This window comes from Folsomia candida, unplaced genomic scaffold, assembly GCF_002217175.1.
Source record: "Folsomia candida strain VU population unplaced genomic scaffold, ASM221717v1 Fcan01_Sc010, whole genome shotgun sequence".
In the NCBI taxonomy this organism is placed as follows: domain Eukaryota; kingdom Metazoa; phylum Arthropoda; class Collembola; order Entomobryomorpha; family Isotomidae; genus Folsomia; species Folsomia candida.
In genome coordinates this window covers 3,053,216-3,074,735 of record NW_019091202.1, presented here as the reverse complement: position 1 = coordinate 3,074,735, position 21,520 = coordinate 3,053,216, and the positions used below count along the sequence as shown (strand labels likewise).

Here is a 21,520-nt window from a genome sequence, read left to right as displayed (position 1 = left end):
GAAAAACTACAAGCCTTATTTATCCCAAAGGTCAGTCAACGCGGAACAATTTGGCGGCGGCGTTGACAATTTCGAGAAGTTTTCGGAGCGGCGTCTCAATGTTGAAGGAATATGAAATTCGACGTATCGACGGCGGCGCTTAAAATCCTGTCGGCGGAGTTGACCCATGATTTATCCGTATTTTCCGTCTCTCTGTATATGAATGGATAAAACTTAATCCTTTCACGTAAAGTTTGGTCTGAAAGTGAAGAAGATAAAGTACAGTATGGGCCAAAAGTCATTACACCCTCATTCTTTTTCAACTCGAAGCATGCTATTGTTTGAGAAGCTTGAGAGAATGAACTGTAATTTTGCACAATTACTTATCATGATAAGTTTTCGGAACCACGCTTAGACTGACTTCGTGGCAGTGGTACACGTACACAGTGGAATTATACTTATTATGTGTTACCAGGTCACATTTAGAAAAATTGTAAAGGAAAAAATTGACTTTTGTACCGATGGTGTACTCATGCGCGATCTTACATGGCAGCTAAATAAATAATATATGTATATAAGATGCAAATCATAGTAAGAAATCCCGACGTGTGTTGCAGAAGTATGCATTTGCTTTTTTGTGGGCTCGAACTTTGCTCTTGGGCAAAAGTAGTGTATGTATTACTGCTAAATCAAATTCGCAGTAATCTATCTGTAAGAAATTTCCAAGAAGAGAATATCCTTCCACACAATTTACATAATACACTCTACATGCATATGGACATAATTAGCATATGTACTCATAATATTCACATAATTAAATACTTATACATGTCCACGTATGTACTTCTGTAATCGATTAATAAATACAGTAACAAATACGCGATAAGTTTTACTCTAATCTGGGCCGTGGCAAAAGGCAGATGCACATTGAAATATTCGTGCGAAATGACTTTTACATCGCATTTAATCCTCCTCCTCGTATTTAGTGGATCTTGTAAGGTGGTAAGTATCTGAATATTTGTTAAAATTTTGAGTATTACCTACACTCTTAGAAATCCAGTATTAAAATAATACCAAACGATATTCATAAGTATATCATGCTAGCAAAGTAAGTGGATGTGATAAGGAATACGCTGTATGTAGTAATATGTAGATCTCGATACTAAAATGTTACCATATCGGAGGCAAGGTTTTACGGGCCGGTATAATTTTATGACCAAGCGGTAGCAACTTTAATACCGAGAAATTCGCAGTAATCTTTGGATTCGTTTAGATAGAAAGTGCGGATCAGAATGGTGACCAGCCGAACGTGAATGATCTTTTGAAAGTGGTGAGTTTGTTTAAATTTATGCATTTATTTAACATTAAAATGATTTTACCTTTCTACACAAAGTTTTCCGATCGGTTATCCAAAATTCCCACGAAAGACGACCTGGCCGCATTGGAGACCAGATTTAACGCGAAATTGGATGGATTAAAATCTGATTTGCAAACACTAATCAATGGAGCGAGTAATAAGCAAGAACAAAGTCAAGAGGGAAAAAAAGAGCATGGAAGGAAACGGAGGTCGATGCAGGTAATTTTTTGTCGTTCAAAAATTTGGCCAACTGATTAGGAAAAATATTCATATCGAGTCTTACACTATAAATAATCTGGTAATAAACATTACTGAAAAGGACAAGTATATGACTCTGCCAAGGTGGAAATGATAAGTTGTACCATAATGTGATAATGGCTTGGCAGTAAAGTTTCACCATCATGGTATCGAATTTCCACTACTTGGTAAAGTATTATTACCGAATTTATTACTGAGAAATCATTACCTGCGAGACTTTACCGGATTATTAAGAGTGTGCTCGCTCCTACTTGTTAAGCATGATTTGAACCATTTAACATCAACCACGTAATAACAATATATATTTCCATTAGAGGACTTTTAAATTTTTCAAACACGTATACATCAAGGTCTCTGCACTTGGGGGTTGCTTTGGGGATGAATTCGATCCTACTACAGGTTGTGTCAGTTCATTCGATTTAAATTAAAAATCCAGGCTTGAAGAAATCGTAAAATTTACGCTCGACTTTTGCACGTTGTCATGAGTTACAAATTAAAAATCCAGCGTAAATTTTGCGAATTCTCTAAGTCGGGATTTTTAATTTTTTTCAGAAATCGAATAAACTGACACAACCTTTAGTAACATCGAATTCATCTCCGAAGCAACCCCCCTCCAAATGCAGAGACCTGAAATATTCTCATTCAGTATATTGATAAATATGTACCAGCCACGGGATTATATTTCAATTAAGAATTAATTATGGTCCTCACTTACAAAGTATTGTAGATAGTTGTAAAAATTAAGACGAAACTTATTATCTTAATATCTCTTCTTGAACAGTCATCATTTAACGAGACGTGCCAATTTGTTGAGAAAATCCTTACCGTTCAAAAGGATCAGGCCGCAGTCTTGGAGGAAATAAGGAATTCTACTGCCGAATTACTTATAAGCGTTGGGGCCATCCTGGAGGGTGCAGGACCATACCAATATAACGCATCCGAAATCCCACACCTGAAGACTAGCGGCCAACATGGCGAGACGAAATTCTGCGGGGATGATTTAGATCGTGCTAGTTCAACGTTTCCCATAAAGCAAGTAATTGCTAACTTTGAATTTTCATGCATAATTAAATATGGGGTACCACTTAGAACTTCCAGTAATCGTCCTTCGATTTGGACTAAAGTAATTTTAAAGTAGAAATAATCGGACAAATTGTCCAAATTTTTAAGTAGGATACAATTCAAAAAGATCCTTCTTTTTCGGGTAAAATCACCTACTTCAAGAAAATCCAGAAATGTTTTAGCGCTCTTTTACTTAGACAATTTGAATTGTGCTCCATCAAAATTTGAAAATACCTTTCCTATACAGGAAGTTTTAATAAATTCATTCATCGCTACAGCTAATTTGCGACCAAGCGTGGATCACAATTCAGCGAAGAGGTACTCCAAACGCAGGATGGAATGACACAACCGATTTCGAAAGGAATTTAACCGATTATGTAAATGGTTTTGGTCTCCCCCTTTATGGCCAGGATTTCTGGATTGGTTAGATAAAAAATATCTCGGTTGGATAAACTAAAAATGGACCTGTGAAAAGAGTAAATAATCAATATTAAATCTAGGTTTGCAAACAATCCATGAGCTAACAGAGGCGGAATATACACAGTTGCGGGTTGATCTCGAGGATTGGGGTGGAAACAAAGTATACGCGACATATAGCGAATTTAAAGTGGGCGGTGCACAGGATAAGTACAACTTAACAGTGAGCGGATACAATGGAACGGCAGGTTAGTGATTTTTTGAAATACCTAGAATGACGTTTTGGACTTTTGCATTAGTGACTATTTTTTATCGTCAGTTGCGACCATAAGTCTTTACCTAGAATCGTTGCTCGGTGTGTAGTACTATAAAGATTTCGAGCGCCTCTAATCCTCAGTCCAATGTCATGAAAGCGTCCAATTTTATGTCCTAACATCCTACTTTGATTATGGTAACTAATTATTGATTACTGAATCTTGTTTCTTGCAGGGGATTCCCTTAGTCGGAATTCTGGGAAGAAATTCACCACATATGCATAGATCGGAGAACTCCGGGCTTGGAGTACGTACTCCGACCTCCGGAGGTTGGAGTACGTACTCCGACCTCCGGAGGTTGGAGTACGTACTCCGACCTCCGGAGGTCGGAGTACGCGACTTTTTCAGGAGGCCGGAGTACGCGGAGGTCGGAGTACGCGAGGTTTGCCGGAGGCCGGAGTACGCGAGGTTTGCCGGAGGCCGGAGTACGCGAGGTTTGCCGGAGGCCGGAGTACGCGAGGTTTGCCGGAGGCCGGAGTACGCGAGGTTTGCCGGAGGCCGGAGTACGCGAGGTTTGCCGGAGGCCGGAGTACGCGAGGTTTGCCGGAGTACGCGGAGGTCGGAGTACGCGTGGCTGGCCGGAGGTCGGAGTACACAAAATATCCGATCTATGCACATATGACAGTGACAATGATGAATACGACGATGGAAATTGTGCTTCCCAACGCCGGGGTGGCTGGTGGTACTGGAATTGTTCTGAGGTATTTATATGCCCGTCAATTTTAATAAAACCGCGCATTGTATTGCTTTATTATAACATGTTCGATTTTTAGAGCCAGCTCAACTCCTTGTATTATGCTTCCAGCCGGGAGGATAAACCTTATACGGGAATAAATTAGTACCATTGGAAGGGGCCCGAATACTCGATCAAAAGGGTTGAAATGAAGATTCGTAAACCTTAACCACAATCATCTAAATGCTGTCTGAATAGTTGAAAAAATTAATGGAACATCATAAAATCCACAGCAACAGTTGTATGATAAACATATGGAAATATTTTGAATATAATGAAATATTATAATGAACATATTTTATTTTTTTATGACTACAAACCCGTCGTAGTAATACCAACGCCACAAACATTATAACAATTTTACTGAATTCCCAAAAAGTAACCACTATTTTTTTTTTTAAATCTTTGTGACAAATTTCGCACCTTTATTAATGAATGGCAGAAAGGATTCGAGAGATTGACATTAAAGCAAACAGTTTCTTAGTTTTGTCATTAAAGCTCCGTATAATCCAATTATTAAACATATTAAAATACGATAATAACAATAATAAGATATACAATGAAATAGTTTTTTTCGCGCTCTAACGATTTTCAAGTTAGATAGCTCAAAATTTGCGTAAAATTGATTAGATCAATAATCCGTCATAAAATTGGGGAGGTCCATTGTTGGATTTCGAGATAAGAGCCAAAATGTGCGAATTTTTTGCAAATTTTGACTTTTGTGTCAAACTGGTCCAAATTTCACTGGAAATAATTCGAAAAATTATTTTGGACTAGAATCTGGCCACTGCCTCGAATCCCGACCCCAGTTTTCTAGTTTAATGATACAGTGGAATAATAATTTAGTAGTACAAATTAGATACAATTTGGAGAAATTCAAATGCATATGTATTAACATGTAAATACCCCCAAAACATGAACCTATCGAACTTTCCCCATCGTTGTCACTGCTCGAATCGTTCCTCTCACAATAGTTTTAATAAACCTGAGCACGGTTAATTTCGAAATTATGAATAAACCTTCTTTTCCAATCTTTAATGGTCGGCAAGCCTTCGTGAATCTGGTCATGTACGCTTTCTCCTCCAAAGTGCGAAATTTCATATTCTTCCAAGATTTAAGGGGTTTCTTGACACTTTCATGAAATCGTCCACATATTTCGAGCGGTATGACCCAACCAATCTGCGATGAGATGGACCACACGAGATGCAAGAGCTTAATCAAGGCAAAGATCAAAATGGATTATTAAATTTGTGACATATAAATAAAGTCGTCTACATTTATATATTTAATTATTTCGCAAAAATTATCACCCAATTTCATAAACCTGCTAAACCTGTTCATTTTCATTCATGTGACTGATTATGATAGTGAATGAAAATGAAATTTATAGCATTGGTATTATAATAATTGAAGGATTCTGTCATTTCAGACGAATGACTGTGAATAAAAGAATTTTTCACCCTATGCTTACACTCAAAATAAACTGGTGTCAATCCAGCGCGGTGTAGTCACATATAGACACCGCGCGGTGTTAATACGGGCAATTAACACCGCGTGGGGTCTATATGTGACTACACCGCGCTGGATTGACACCAGTTTATTTTGAGTGTAGTACAATGGGCGAAGAAATGAAGTCCGATGAAGTAAAATGAAACGAATTTGAATGAAAACGACTGAATGAATCTCTTCAGTTCTGACTTCTTCATTCGTTCATTCATACTTCTTCATTAGGAACGACTGGATTTTGAATGAGACCAAATTTACAAAGATATCCTTGAAACCTGCGACCTAAAAAATAATGAACTTAAGTAACTGAGGTTTATGCAAAACTCACGGTACGACGAAATAGAAAAAAATTATACCAGCTACTCATCGCCATCACTCGAAGAAGCCAATTCTACACTAAAGAAACCGATAAATGGCGACTACGGGACGGACTTAACTATTGCGTACAGCGTCATAAAAAAACTTGATGAGGCAATTGAGATAGCTCGATCGGCACGTGGGTCCATTAATAAAACAATGTCTGGCGCGTACTTCGAACAAAACGTCCAGGACAACGACAACTTTGACGACCATATTTACAAAGTTACGCGAACGTTGAGGGAACTACGAAAGGCGCTTTACCAAATGAAGGAACGCTTATGCCACGTCCTGGCACAGAAGGTTTCCAAGATTGGCGACATTGCAGAACTGCAGAAAATAAAAGATTCAACCAAGCGACGAGCTATGGCAGACGCCACGCTGGCTGTAATGTCCGGTACAGTTGAGAGCGTAGTTAAGTTATAAATATTATGAGTTTGGTAGTATTGAAAACAAATTACCTGATCGAAGAGACAAGGTAGGGCAGGGAGATTTAAGACGCGTTGAGGTAGCGAAGGGTAACATTTACTAACGATGCGATGGTGTGAAGTGTAACCCTCCGATTTGGGTGAAATTTTAAAATTACGTGGTCCAAGTCAATACAAGAAACGTTTCTTGAGGCAGTTTCTGCGATGGTGGGAATTGGTCGAAATATTTGAGGTCAAAGTTTAAAAAACGGGCGATTTTTACCAAGCGGAGGAAGCAAACCCCTCTCCCGTTCGCTTCGAAGGGAAAAATCGCCCATTTTTCAACTTTGACCTCAAATATTTCGACCAATTCCCACCATCGCAGAAACTGCCTCAAGAAACGTTTCTTGTATTGACTTGGACCACGTAATTTTAAAATTTCACCCAAATCGGAGGGTTACACTTCACACCATCGCATTGTAAGTCTAAAGCAAAATGGAGGCTTGTATGAGGAAAATTTATAAAATCAAGGACGATGCAGTTGCTGAACAGGTACAACTAGCAACGGGATCGGGTGATGGTACAATTAAGAAATTTGTATATCAATTATGTGAAATATTTACTGCACTTCAACAACCTGTTCAACAATTTTTTTCTGTAATTTTTGTAATTCCCTGTTTGCTTACCGTGGCCGGGTGTTTGTTGGAGAAAAGCAAATTAACAAAGGGGAGAAAGTGATTTAAACCCGGTGATGGATATTATTTTAAATTTATTTAAATTTTGGTAAATTTCGGATTTTATTTAAATTTTGAGAAACAAGCACATATTTTGAACTCACCACGTAGAAACTAAAGGTTAGATGTACACTCGAAGTATGTATCTATTAGTCTAACATTAAATTAAACAATACTTATTCAGCCAACATTAATGGATTAATTAACTATTAATAATGTCAAGTTTTATGTTAATTAGTATTGTGTAGTTTCTGACATGTAGCCACGTCGTATTGAGTTGAAGTTAACATGAGGATGTTTACAGATCTGTAGAAGTTTTGATCATAATTAATAATCTGTAAACTATACACAGTAAAAAATTCTCAACTAGTACGGTATACATGTTCCAATATGTATCTATCTCCAAAAATTTTAAAATTGTGAAGGTTATTCAACTCCTACCTTTGGGAATGCAAACCGTTCACAATCAATGCTGTAGACTTGTCGACGTAATATTCAATTTGTATATCTAGCAATGTTCCAAATCAAGACATGCACTGAAATTTACCTACCTAAACTAGCAACAAGAACTTTATTCAAAATTCTATTTGACAAAATTTCACACCGTCAAGTTCCCAGGCGTATAAGTTTCTGACGTTTATAACAACGCGTGTAGTATACTATTCAACATTTCAACGTGCGAAATAAATTATGCAAATCGTCCATAGATGCATTCATGTAAAGCGCTCTTTTAATAAAGTTTTCACATGCGAGAATATGTAAAGTGACGAATAATATGTAAATATCGGCATTATTGGTTTCAATTCAGTACAACAAAATAAAATTAGGCATTGGGGTTGGAAAAGTGTTTACTATTGAGATTATACGGTGAATATTTCCATTCACGACCATGGCAGGGACGTACGCTTGTCTACACACGAGTATTTCAAAGAATATAGAAAGCGGTGTACAAATTACATTCGCATTCATTCCGCTCTTTGAATAAAAACTTAAATTTGAATAAAAACGTAACTTTGAATAAAAACTTAAGAATAAAAATTTTTACAGAACTCCCTTAAAATATTTATATATGTAGTTTCACCAAGTTAGAGATAATTTGAGAAGAGTTCAGTTTTCCATGGATTTAGTACATATAAATGATTTTTTGTATACAATACTGAATTTAGAGTGTATTAATATTTTCAAAAGGGTAATCTTAGTTTTAAAAGTATGTATAACAGAATTACTATCGAAAGCTTCATCTCTATGTATTCAGGTATTGCGCGGTTGAATCCTTACGAGACTGTTGCAAAAGTTACAAATAAAATGCCAATACCTAACCAACACGGTCCAGTTAAGGTGGGATGTGTTAGTTAATCTATAAGTGAAGTAGCTAATTTTCTGTAAGCTTAGCAGAGGTGTGGTTTTTGGTTAAAATGAATTATTTAGTTTTCTTTTACATCATTTGTTATTTACATATTTCCACATTATTTTCTTCCGCTTCGCTGACCGGATTTTCTACCTGTATTGCTCAAGTAACCGTAAATCTTGATAATGGGGGCGTGGAGTGGATTTATTTTTCGAAATTGAGGGAAGCACTGCAAATTTCAGTTATTCTAAGGGTACATCACACGCTGCATGAGATTCCTGAGATACACAGTAATTTTAATTTTCTCACCTACGTAATTACATATTTAGTAGAAAATTGCATTGCGTAGATATATATAATAATGATGTTTAGAAAATTGTGCTAGGCTACATAGCAATGGGGGTTCTCCCGCGTACGCTCCCAGATTTTTGCGAGACTTGAGTCAGTCGATCAAAAACGTAATTAATATCCAATTTGTAGAAGACACGATCTCAGAATGTTTAGGTTGGAATGACGAAGATATTTGCATCCAAGGAGGATTTAAGCGTCTTAAAGTTGACAAATGCTGCAGCTTTCGAAGTTACCGATCCATTTACCCTCCTGCAAATATATGGATGCAAATATTTCCACCAAACCTAGGAGATCGGGTCATTCGTAATATATGAACTAATTAAATTTGTGATCGACGGATAATAATTTGGTCCAAATCGAAGGGCATCTACTGGGAAACATTCACTGTAAGATTTTTGAAATATTTTCAGGGAACCCCATATGGCACGATGATTCTAAAAAACTTGACTTTCACCGAAAAACCTACTCCACCTGCTTCGTCAAATTTTATTTCCTGCCTCACCCCGAAAAAGATGGCAGCCTTCAAAAATCCTGGAAAAATATTTTCTTTCGGGAAAACCTGCTCTCTAATCTGAATCGAATCGCAGATTTTACCATAATCGTTAGCAACATGTCGCGAGAAGAAATAATCTCACGTGTCGTGTATCCATGGATATTTTTAAGCCCCAAATTGGCATTGTACGGTATCCGAGCGTTCCAATATTTCAACCCTTCACCACATTTTGTTTACAATCCGGTCAACGATATCATGTCAACGTTATGCTTACACTGTCGTGAAAAAGCAGAAATGTTGACCCTGGTGAAGAACAAGGGTGATGACAATTTTCTGGAAGAAATGTGGAAAAATTGGAAAACCGTAAACACCAATTTCCATCAGCATTCGGTATTACTTTTTAATGCTGCCGCCGCTGGCGTGACGAGGGAGGATTGCGCGTTGGGATCCATATCAAATCGTGTTATTGCTTCGACCTGCTGTTTTGTCGAGATTCGTAAAAGTTTGAATTTCACGCCAGACGCGAAAGATGAAAACATCGAGAGACAAGCGGTCATAAGTTATAGCAACATTTACTACGTGAATTACCGCGCTTACGAAGAGTGGTCGTTCAAAAAGATGCGAACGCTGCAAGAGCGGTACGACGTGGTGCACGTTCATTCTAAAGTTGACTACTTTTCGTACGCCCTTATCCTTGATGGCAATCTGGTTGGAAAGGATTTTAATGTGGTCAGTCTTATCAAGTGTTTCCACTGGAAGGTCTGGGTCAGTCTGATCTCGTGCGGGGTGATTACAGCGGTTACAAGATCAGCGCTATTACCGCTGCTGGAAGTAAAGAGTGCGGGATATTTAAAAATAATTGTGAATAATTTAGCGTACTCCCTCTTTTCCGTGTATTCCTCCTTGTTGGAGCAAGTGATAGATTCGCTGGCCAAACTAAAGATTAGAACATCATGTAAAGTTAAACAAGCCATTGATCCCGAGAGGAGCAAGTGGATACTTGGAATTCTTACAGTTTGCTGGCTGTTCCTAGCCTTCGGATTCAGCAATTGTTACAAAATGGTGTTGATGTCGATCGTAGTAACGCCAGTGGTGATAGTTGCTCCAAGCGATTTGAATGAACTCGTCAACAGTGATTTGGACGTGGTTACGACGCGATATAAAGAACTGTACGAATTAATATCATTTTTGAAAGAGACAATGGAGAATCTCGATGTGTTTGTGACTCCAGATATTTTCAAACTTTTGGAAAAATTTGACGACTTTGATGAAGACGATGAAGCAAATTGGTTTCAGGTTAAGACGACGAGTAAGTTGTTCACCGACAGCGTGTTACAGAAATTGGTTGTGAATAATAGAACAGTTTCGAGGGAAAAATTGATTATTCTGGATTTCCATGACCGACTATTGCAAATGGGTCAGTTTATGAAGAGATTTTTTCCATCCTATCGGCTCATTATGAATGTTGCGCGGCCTAGTATGAACTTTACCATGATGTACAAGTGGAGCTTCAGTAGACATTTCACATTTCCGGTGTTGACAAGTAAAGTGATGGGACTATATGAAGGCGGAGTTTATGAAAAGTGGCAGGAGTATTACTACAAATCGCAGGAGTACGGGGAAAGGAAGGATTTTAGGGGGAAATATAATTGTGCCGCAGGGAATGAAAATAGCAAAAGTAATGAGACAATTATGCTGTGCAACAAGTATAGACGAATGACTGATAGTGACACTGATAAGATAGGTAAGGACGCATTTATGGGTTTTGTGAGACTATTAATGACATTGCTCCTGCTTTGTTGGATCCTTTTTGTATGGGAGAACTTAAAAGGGAGGCAAGAATTGTGTAAATGCGTTAGAATAGGTGGGATAAAACGGTCAAATTTGAAATGAGGGAGTTAATCATTTTGTTAATGGAAAATTTAAAATGCATATGGATAAATTTTAGTGTTTTCAGTTAAAGAATGAATTTTAACTCAACAATATGCAAACTGTAATACGTAATAAATAAGTTAGCTTACAATTAAACATTTTGCTCAGCTGTGTAATTCCACTTCCAAATTGTCTACTGTTGCTTAGTACCCAAAAATTTCGGACCAGCATGCAAATTTTTTTCGCACCCTTGGTTTAATTGAGTTTAAAAAATTCAATTAGTTTCTTTCCAATCCTCCTCATATGCTTCTCCTTACCCCACAGTAACATTCGGTACTGCCTCCGAGTTTGCACAAAATTTCAGAAGATTTTTCTACCTGTGGATGCGCCAGGAAGGGTCGTTTATATCGATTTAAGTGATAAAACTTTAAACCTTGTATGACAACGTAGAATTCACGGCTTCCCAAAGTTTCAATGGGACATGAGACTAAATACCGGTAAATCAGATCCAAGTTGTGATGAACATGTTCGTATAACGTAGTCCATAGGATTTGAATAGGATAAGCTGACCCAAAGATGCGAGGAAATATTGGAGATTGGTTCAAATTACGGTCCATTAAGGTAAGTTTTCCCCCATGCGGGAAGACAAATGTCCAACAGAACGGGCTTTGTTGCCTTCAACGTATGAATGAAACTTTTTGAAGTATGAAATGGCTATACCCATTAGTAATTCGGACTGGCATAAAATTTTCGTCATATATTGTTAAAGGATGGACAGGAAGTACTTGAATCTTATTAGCAAGCGTGATGAGGGTAAATGGGCAATGAGACAATATATCGTGAACCGGAGCAAAAGTTTTTTCAATTGAATAAGAAAATTTAATCAATAGGAACATTGGTGGAAAAAATTTTAAAATCATTGAGTTAGACATTTTACGTTCATGACTTCTAAATACAGTTGAGATTATTCACAATTTTCTTTTAATTGAGATTGAAGACAATTAAAAACAGTCTTGCAGGACTAGTGTTTAGACAAATTCGTCAATGACCCTCAGTTTAAAATTGATTGTAGGAATGAAGTTTGAAGATAGTTTTCTAATTTTTTCAGAGACCTGAAAATCATTTGGACTGAGTGTTACAAAATGTTTAAGTTTGACATTTGTAAATGACAGATTTTGACAAAAGAGCTTGAAGAATATAACTGATGAGCAACGTCCTACAATATTTATTACGGGTGCTTAACATCAAGCCAAAAGCTACAAAATTCCCAGGAGGATGACACAGTACGGCAGAACACGTACTTAATCCGTCAACCTCAAGCTTAACGCGGAAAAAGTTTTTCCGAATAGCTTTCATCACGTACACAAATCTGTCTACTTCAAGCTTTAACGAGTAACTTATGTACATAAGCAACTCGCAACTGCATATTGCGAGAGGTGTAATATTTACTTATGTTGAAGGAGCGCCAAATGATAAACTAGCCGCACTAAAACCTCTGCCAAAAATCCAATTTTGCTCGGATATTAAAATAACTTACATATTCTTGATCCCAGATAGTTTCAGATAGTTATATTCAATAGCAATCTCGACCTTACGGAAATTTTCACTATTTTCGAAAATTTTCTGAGCTTTCCTAAGTTTAACTTAAAAAAATGCAAAATTTCAAAAAAGTTGAGATTGGTATTGAATATGATAAAGCAACTATATGGGATGAAGAATATGTAGATTATTTGAAAATCCGAGCAAAAATGGATTTTTGGCGGAGGTTTTAGTGCCGTTGATTTAGCATTTGGCGCGCCGTCAAAGGGGTGTTGCGGGCGCAAATGAGGCCATGGCATGAAATCGCTTGACACTTTTTACACTTTCATGGGGTACTACCACATATCCAAGGGGCGTCAAGATGTGTGTGGCAACTAGTGAGGTTCTCCTCCTTAGTAAAAGTATGGATATATATATTTAGTTTAAAATTGGAAATAAATTAATCAGCGCAATTGATCCTGTTGAAATATTGTAAAATATTTAATCCCGCCACTTAAATTTTTAGGTACTGTATCCAAATACAAGCAATTATTTAGCAAAAGTATTTAATCCGGTTATTTTTTAATGGTTCGCACAAGTCGGGCCTCCTTCGAACACTCGTTGAAAGCCTAATGTGAAAAGAACGGTGTGACAGGGCTCCATGTAGCATCCGTAAAATTCCTCTTCTTTTATCGCTTCATTTTTGGTGATTCTGTATTTCTGGTTGATAAAGTATGATACGTCAGCCAAGGTACTCTGCAGACAAAAAAATCAGCAATTTTCTGTTGCGAATAGGAGTCTGGGAATGTACAAATACTTAACAATATTCGCTCACTTCCAAACAAAACGTGATCTATGCATACACATCCACAATTATATTTACAAAAATGCTATGGAAAACTTGACGTTTGAATTTTTAATTTAGTTCGTATGCAATTTCTACACCAATTAGAGATAACATGGAGTCGTGTTATTTCGTCCATCGATTAGCCTCTCCGATTTTTACTCAACCTTAAGTTTTCGTAACCTAATTAAAAGTTTCTAGGACTCACATTGCCCTGCTCCCAAAGCTCTAGACCCATCATTGCCCCGTCGAAGGTTCTGCTACCGAACCTCATAGCACAAGTCTGCTCGTCGTACGGTGCACTGGCTAGTGTAAGGTTGCAGTAAGTTTGAAGTCGACAAGCCGGCTCCCACCATATCTTCCCGTTGGGGTAAACTAGTGCATTGGCCGCGTAGCAGTTCAAACTAGGCTTGGCTCTGAGATGGCTGACCACAACAGTGGAAGATTAGCAAGGATAAAATTCGCGAAAATGTATTCAATCTAAACATACCTATTGTAAAGGAAAACGTCGGGTCTCCATATTTTTTCGGCTGGAACGCGCAAAACCGAAACAGGAAATTCAGCTTCGTTCCAGGCAAACCTGTTGTCTGTCCAGGACTAAAATAAAGCATTCTTAATCGAATTACTGTCTTAAGCGGTAAATAGTATGAGTAAATAAGAAAGTTGTCCCTTACGAGTTGCAACCAGACTCTGGAATCCATTATGTCGTTCTGTTTATCCTGCAAATATGTGGTAGTATGAGTCAACGAGGAGTCAAATATTTAGTGTTTCCAAAAGATTTGAAGTATTAAACATAAGCTGTGTTGTCTTAAAAAGTGTTGTGCATATGTGTGTTGACGAACGGTATCATTTAGTTTATTTCAATGTTAATTTTCCTTTACAAATATGACATCCGCAAGTGTAACGCCGACTTGTACGGTGGTATTTTCTGCATAGTTTTCCCTCTTGTACGAGTCGAATAGATTGCTAAAAAGCTGGTCACGAATCGCAATACCGGCTTGATCCCCGGTCGACCATTTCTCTGATAATTCTCCTTCCGCAATGAAGGCCTCTACAGAAAATAACGGTCATTTCAGTTTAGTTAGGGGGTCTTTAGTAATGAAATATTTATGTAGGTTAAGCTAATTAACCGAAATTTACGACCAAACCCGCGAGAGCAACGAAAAACAAAAGATAGTTCATCTTCTGAAACTTTTGTAAAACAACGGATTTCGAGCAACTGGATAGAGTTGGAATGAGACAAATTGAATTTTTGCAGCAGCTTCTATATAAATCCTGATCGTAAATTTAGGGTATATTTATTCATTATAAAGGGAGAAGAGGTCACCACCACGGTAAGTAGAATGTAGTCATATAGTCAGTAAATATAGTTACATGGAGCACATTAAACTTGAAAAATTATGAATGTTTTATGTATATCCACATGAATATGCTCAAGTTAGCAACGGTTGACTACACTAACTCGTAAGTAAGGGTGATTTGGTTCTAATCAAGTTTAACTGATCTCAATAAATTAAGAATGTGAGACACGTCTTGATTTGTGTAAACCGTCACTGCCAAGAATTGAGTAAATTAAGCAGCCCATTACGAATCTCTAATTCACCAAAATCAAAGTTAATTTACCACAGACATGCACGCCAACTTTATTCCCAATTATTGATTAATGTTTCCATACATTTTTGCAATTAAATCATTAGCTAATCTACTCGTAAATCTAAACTATCTGTGGTTGTACCATATGGAATAAAAATACACAATTTTGTGTATTTTTCCAAGTGAGGATAAACAATCGAGTTTTAAATTAAGTAATATTTAATTGTACATAAATGGTAATAACAGGAGAATGTAGCACAAAATCGTAAATAATGCCTTATACATAGATATATATGTTGCTGTACTACACAGTGGCCGCGGAAGCATGGGGACATAGGGACACTGTCCCCACGGAAATTTTATCGTGGGGACATGCAATGCATTTGTCCCCACGATTTAGAAGGACTGAAGTACAAAAACATCAACCTCATACGACAACTTAAACTATAATTTCAAAATTATATTGAAATTCGGCAATAATATTGCTTTTCCCCTCCAATTTCAGGATAATTGATTAAATTTATAACTATTGTAATTCAAATAGTTGATTATTTTTGTATCAATCAGTTAGATGTTGAGTTTTCTTGAATTAACATGAAAATTTATGTCCCCACGGTCTAACTGATCTTCCGCGGCCAGTGGTACTACAAACCCCCAATAGTTTGGACTCCATTAGTTAATTTGCGATTGCAGGCATCAGGATCGTAACTTGTCAGCCAAATAAGAAATTTATTAAATTATAGCTATAATTTTTCAAACCAAAATTAAGTAAGATCCTTTTCCAAATTCTGTAACCCATCCAAAAGGACGGATCGAGGTGTCCCCGACAAGGTTTCGGGTGACATTGACAAGTGACATTAAGTCACTGACATTAAGTGACATAAACCGGTTGTTGTCACTTGACATTTGGTGGCATTAAGTGACAAGTGACATCAAGTCATAAATTGGGGCAAAGTGAGAGGGAAATCAGCGCAATCATGAAATTTTTTATCCCAGCCAGTTTTGTTAAGGCAAAATAACGTTATCAAAATGTTGTTGTATTTTTCGCGAGCAATAAGAAGCACAGTTTCCTTGTCTATTTATAATAGCAAATCTAGCAACAAATCTATATTCCAAGAATCATATTAATCTTTTTCAAAATATACCACTGTCAAGTTAAACTACTCTCAGCTATTTAAAAAATTCAATCGTAACAAAAACAAGTTATTGTAAATTGCATTGTTATTGAAAATTCGTAAATTATACATGTAGGTGCAAGTGCCAGATAATTATTACATAAATACTAAAATTCTATGCACATTTACAAAACTTGCAACCATTATAATTTTGAAAAATTTCTGTGCACAGGTGCAATAAATTGACACGGGCTACTTTCTCTTATGTCCTATGTCATTTCCTAAAAACGACCCCAGTGGGCAAATCGAGGAGAACTCGCTCATCGAAATCGTAGCGATTTTGTAGCGATTATTGAGCTACTTGACCGCCGATTCCCTGGGACATCGCAGCGATTTCTCAGCGAAATCGAGTAATCGCGAACAATCGTTGTGAAATCGCCACGATATCGATGTAGAAGTCGCTACGATATCGCAGACACACATGACCTGCGAAATCGTAGCGACTTCTACATCGTAATCGTGGCGATTTCACAACGATTGTTCGCGATTACTCGATTTCGCTGAGAAATCGCTGCGATGTCCCAGGAAATCGGCGGTCAAGTAGCTCAATAATCGCTACAAAATCGCTACGATTTCGATGAGCGATTCGCCCTAGTTTTGCCCACTGGGACTTTTGTCTTTTTCGCAGTGGTAGTCCCTGATTCGCTTTTTATTGAGCAAAAGCTTATAAAAATTATTGGTGAAGCATAGTTTATCTGCTTTCTGCACACTTAAAGGATTACGTTGCCTTGATATCTGATCTAGGTCCCCTCAATATCACCTTAAAATTAAAATTGTCTTAATTTATTATGTGAAATGATGAATTTTAACAAATTTTGCCTTAAAACAAACCGGCTGGGGTGTAAAGTCTCATGATCCGCGCTGAATTCCCTCTTATTTTCCTCCAGTTTATGACTTGATGTCAGTTGTCACTTAATGCCACTTAATGTCGGTTATTGTCACTTAATGTCAGTGTCATGGCATTAGGCCCCAAAAAGTGGCATTAACGAAACCTTGAAAATAATACCATGGATGGGGTATAGCTTGGTGTGACTTAACTTCAAAATGGGTATGAGTGGACTGCACAGGGTAAAGTTTACATCATGCGGTGTAATTCGTTGCATATACCCTGAGTCGAGTTATGCATTTTGGAACCCCCATATCGGGTACCCTAATTTACCTTAAACTAAGTTCATTTTACTCTGGATAATGTAACACACCAAGTTACTTTTCGAAGAGTAACCAATATTTATAAGCATGTAGATCTAAATTTCCTGACATTCAGAGTTCGCCAAAACAGCAAAAAAGCAGGTCATACGAACTGCTTGATTGCTTTTTTGCTTTTAATTCTTTTTTGCTTTATATTGCTGGATTGATGGCGCCCTCCACCTATCCCCCTTATATGCAACTTATTTTACAAAAAACCTAAACCGCGATTAATCACTTCTCTTTCTGCTCAATCCCACTTCAGCCACATTTTGAAGATTTAGTTCTTCAAATTTTTAAGTTTAAAATTTGTAAAAATAGTGCAGCAAAAGCAAATTTGTGTCAGCGCCGACTGACATTGTGTCGTGTCAGTGCCAAATTAAATTGGTAAGCAAGAATTAATATTTCTACTCTGAATTAATTTTAATTTTCTTAAATACATAATAATTAATTTCTAATTTATTGCTGACTTTTCAGAAGATGTCCATCAATCGGGGGGGAGGGGCACTATCGTCGCAAGATATTCGAGACCTCTTACAAAACTCTGAAGGTTACATTAATCAACTAATGAGTGTGTGAATTAATTTAAAAGTCTCATTCCCAATTTTAGATGAGGACGGTGGTGAATCGACAGTAACCTCACAAGAATTTATGGAGGTCACAGGATATGACGTTAACGAAATTCCGTCAGATTCCGAATTATTGGATATTTCCTATGACCCGGAAGGAAGTGCAAACTCTTCAAGCTCAGAAGAAAATCATTCACATTGCTACAGACAACCAGCAAGTAACACTAAATCAAATTTGTCTCCCCCACCAAGCAAAAAGAAAAAGGGTGGACGAATCAAAGACTTGGTTTGGGAAGAATTTGTTAAAATCGAAACTGAGAAAAACCTGTGGATGTGCAAATACTGTGATAAGGAGATAAAATATCCCCAACCTGATCGTCTTCGCAAACATCTTGAGAAATGCAGCGCTTCGAGAAAGGTTAAACGACCAAGTCAGTCCGTGTCAGTGCCAGTAAGTTCGGATGCTGTGTCAGAGCCGGATTTACTAAATCAGAACCAGATCAAAATTCAGAAAAAGATGCCAGACTACTTTTTCAAAACCACAGAACCGCAACAGCGTCGGATCAGCCAAAAATTAATGCGATTCATTTGCTCGGCCAACATTTCACGCCGTCGAAAATAAGGAGTTCATAGAATTTGTGAAGGAATTAAGGCCAACATATCAATTACCGAATGAAAAGGATGTTGCTGGTTCGGAGCTTGACACTTTATACGAGACGGAGAAAAAGAAAGTTAAGATTGAGTTGGCAGGAAGGAAGGCCACAATTCTTCAGGATGGATGGACCACTAATCAACATAACTGCGTAATTGCGCACAGTTTGCAAGTTAATAATCAAAACTACTTTTTGAATGCATTGGAAGTGGGGGATGAAAGCAAGACTGCGTTAAAATGCCTAGAGTTACTGATAAAATCTATTGAGGAAGCTGAAACAGAATTTGGCGTTAAAGTTGTCGCTTGTATAACAGACAATTGCAGCACAATGAATTCGATGAGGAGACAGCTGAAGATTCAACGTCCTGAAATAATTGAATATGGTTGTAGTTCACATTTGCTCAACTTAATCGGGAAGAAATTTACACCTGAAGTGCTTAAGGATAAAATAGTAAAGGTTCAAAAATTCTTCAGAAACCATGACGTGCCTGGGGCGGCGTTAAGCAAATTGAAAGGTACCAGGCCTGTACTGCCAGGTGATACAAGATGAAATTCGCAACTAGACTGTTTCAGATCTTACATTAGAAATCAAGCAAAATACTTGGAAATATCGCGTCGAAAAGATTGTAATATGCCGCCGGACCTCATTCGAATCCTTGAAGACGTTGAAATTTTTCGAAACCTTGAGTTATCGCTCCAGACACTGGAACCGGTTGCGCGTAGCTTAGATACAGTAAGTATCTATATATATACATAAGAGGCACTGACACAAAATAATTTTGGCTCTGACACTTTTTGTTTCAGCTGCAACTGGATAATGCCACTGTTGCTGATGCCGTTTCCTGTTGGATTAAGACCTAGTCTGACCTAGAAAGTGCAGGCCAGGACGAATATTTTTTGGAGCAATTCGCTAAAGGAGCACCTCCTGCATCTATCTCAGCATATATGATTCATCCTAAATACAGAGGTGAATAATAGATTTATTTAATCAAAGCTATATAAATATTAATGCAAGATTTTATAGGTGAAAATTTGACGAGAGACATGAAGGCGGCGGGCAGAAATTTTTTCCTAAGCAAGGACCCTGCTTTTCTTCCTATTGTGTTGGCTCTATCGGTTGAAGACCGTACATTTTCTTCGAAATTATTATTCAAGGAAGAAGTAATCAAACACATGGGTCCTGTAGCTTGGTGGCAAACTGCACAATCGGACAATCCAGAAAAAATACCTGTGGCGTTTCTTGAGCTATGTGACACCTTACTTCAGCTCCCTTCAAGCACGGCTGGAATTGAGAGAGTGTTTTCCACTCTAAACAATACAATTACTGATAAACGGAACAGATTGGGAATACATAAGGCTGAGAAAATTTGTTTTATTAATAAGCAAATCCGACGGAATAGTCACACAGGACCCCATAATTAAGTCAGTGTCGGAGATTTTGTGTCAGTGCCAAATTAAATTTGTGTCAGTGCCAAACTCATTTTTTGTCAGTACACATATTTATTGATATAATTATCATTCACATTAAGTTAAGTTATCAATTAACAATTATAATAACTTGTTCGTTGATTTAAATATATCTTACGTTAATTAACCTTTATAATTCTTTATGTAATTACTATGCTCATAATTTTTTCGTGACATTGGCGTTGGCTTAATTTGCAAAAATATGTCGGTAAAAAGTGTCATTGTCCATATCGCGTCATTGTCAGCTGTATGAATTTGTGCATCAGGTTGTACATCAATATCGAAAAAATGTTTGCAGAGGGATCGCAGCGAAATATTTTCTTCATAGCTCTTTCCCTTGGAGTTTTGAAATCTGTGGAACCAGTACCATTGAAGGTCCAATAGGTCAAAATCCGCTGGGGGTAAGTTCAAAGAAAGAATGTCATTGACAAGACTGATTCCAATAAGAAGTCCTCCATGTAATGTCTTATCCAAATCTTCCTGAACGATATTGAGACTTTTACAATCGTTAGCTTGCAGAGATCTATCTGTGAAACCATTTTTTGCTCTTGTGAAAGAAGTGGTCCTGTACGATCCAAATTTTCTAAATATTTTTGCACTATAGATCACTTCCTTCTTAAAATTTACAATGGACACGGATCCTGCTTTCTGTGCCCACTTTTGTCGTCCCCTTTTGTCGAATCCGTCCGGAATTTCCACCTATGTGCAGTTTCACAAAATTATTAAAAAACATGTTTGACAAATTGTGAAATATATTATTTAATAGATTGTGTCTTCAGTACCTTTTCGACATCAATTGAGTAAATGCATGACATGTCATATTGTTTCACAAGCGAACATCCATCAACCAACTCCACTGGCACTGACACGGTCGTGACCGGCTCTGACACAGTGGAGGTGATCGACCTATCGTTCCACGATGACTTCGGCCGGTGTCGTCTCTTTTTCGCTTTTGATACCAGGTTTGGTATTTGAGAAAGTTCCTCATCTGCCAGTGCATCCAAAATATTTTTAAGAAATTGGAATCTCTCAGCATTAGACGAATCAGCTGTAATCCAATTTATTATATTTTTCTACACAAAAAAAGTAATTAGGACCGTGAGCATAAAATCTAATAAATAGCACCATGTAATAATATCTTACCAATGACTTTGAATCCATCGTACACTCAGAGTTACAAAGTTACGTCACGGTGCAACGTGCAACACAATTGACTTCACAGATTATTTACTTTTATAAATCAAGAGAGATGAGAATTGATGATGATGGCTTTCCTTATTATTTTATCTCCCTCCATGTTGAAGTGTTGCAGTTTGCCCCATAGTACAA

General features: G+C 37.4%; 2 protein-coding genes and 1 long non-coding RNA gene across 3 annotated transcripts; 2 read left to right on the top strand and 1 right to left on the bottom strand.

Moving 5' to 3' along the window:
- Positions 1–882: 882 nt before the first annotated feature.
- LOC110854436 (angiopoietin-4) lies at positions 883–3,689 on the top strand. Its single transcript, XM_035855272.1, has 7 exons — positions 883–981; positions 1,253–1,309; positions 1,373–1,555; positions 2,376–2,630; positions 2,935–3,079; positions 3,157–3,321; positions 3,563–3,689. The coding sequence occupies exons 1-7, from the start codon at positions 925–927 to the stop codon at positions 3,610–3,612; spliced, it is 912 nt and encodes a 303-aa protein (XP_035711165.1). The 5' UTR covers positions 883–924; the 3' UTR covers positions 3,613–3,689.
- A 138-nt stretch (positions 3,690–3,827) lies between these two features.
- LOC118436883 lies at positions 3,828–4,985 on the top strand. The gene is made up of 2 exons (XR_004835759.1): positions 3,828–4,088; positions 4,161–4,985. It is a non-coding gene; the product is annotated as an uncharacterized LOC118436883 (long non-coding RNA).
- An 8,234-nt stretch (positions 4,986–13,219) lies between these two features.
- On the bottom strand, positions 13,220–14,320 carry LOC118436828 (acetylcholine receptor subunit alpha-like 1). Its single transcript, XM_035855462.1, has 4 exons — positions 14,225–14,320; positions 14,041–14,147; positions 13,759–13,975; positions 13,220–13,462 (listed from the first exon to the last, which is right to left on the bottom strand). Exons 1-4 carry the CDS (start codon positions 14,249–14,251, stop codon positions 13,289–13,291), a joined length of 525 nt encoding a protein of 174 aa, XP_035711355.1. The 5' UTR covers positions 14,252–14,320; the 3' UTR covers positions 13,220–13,288.
- Between the last annotated feature and the right edge of the window lie 7,200 nt (positions 14,321–21,520).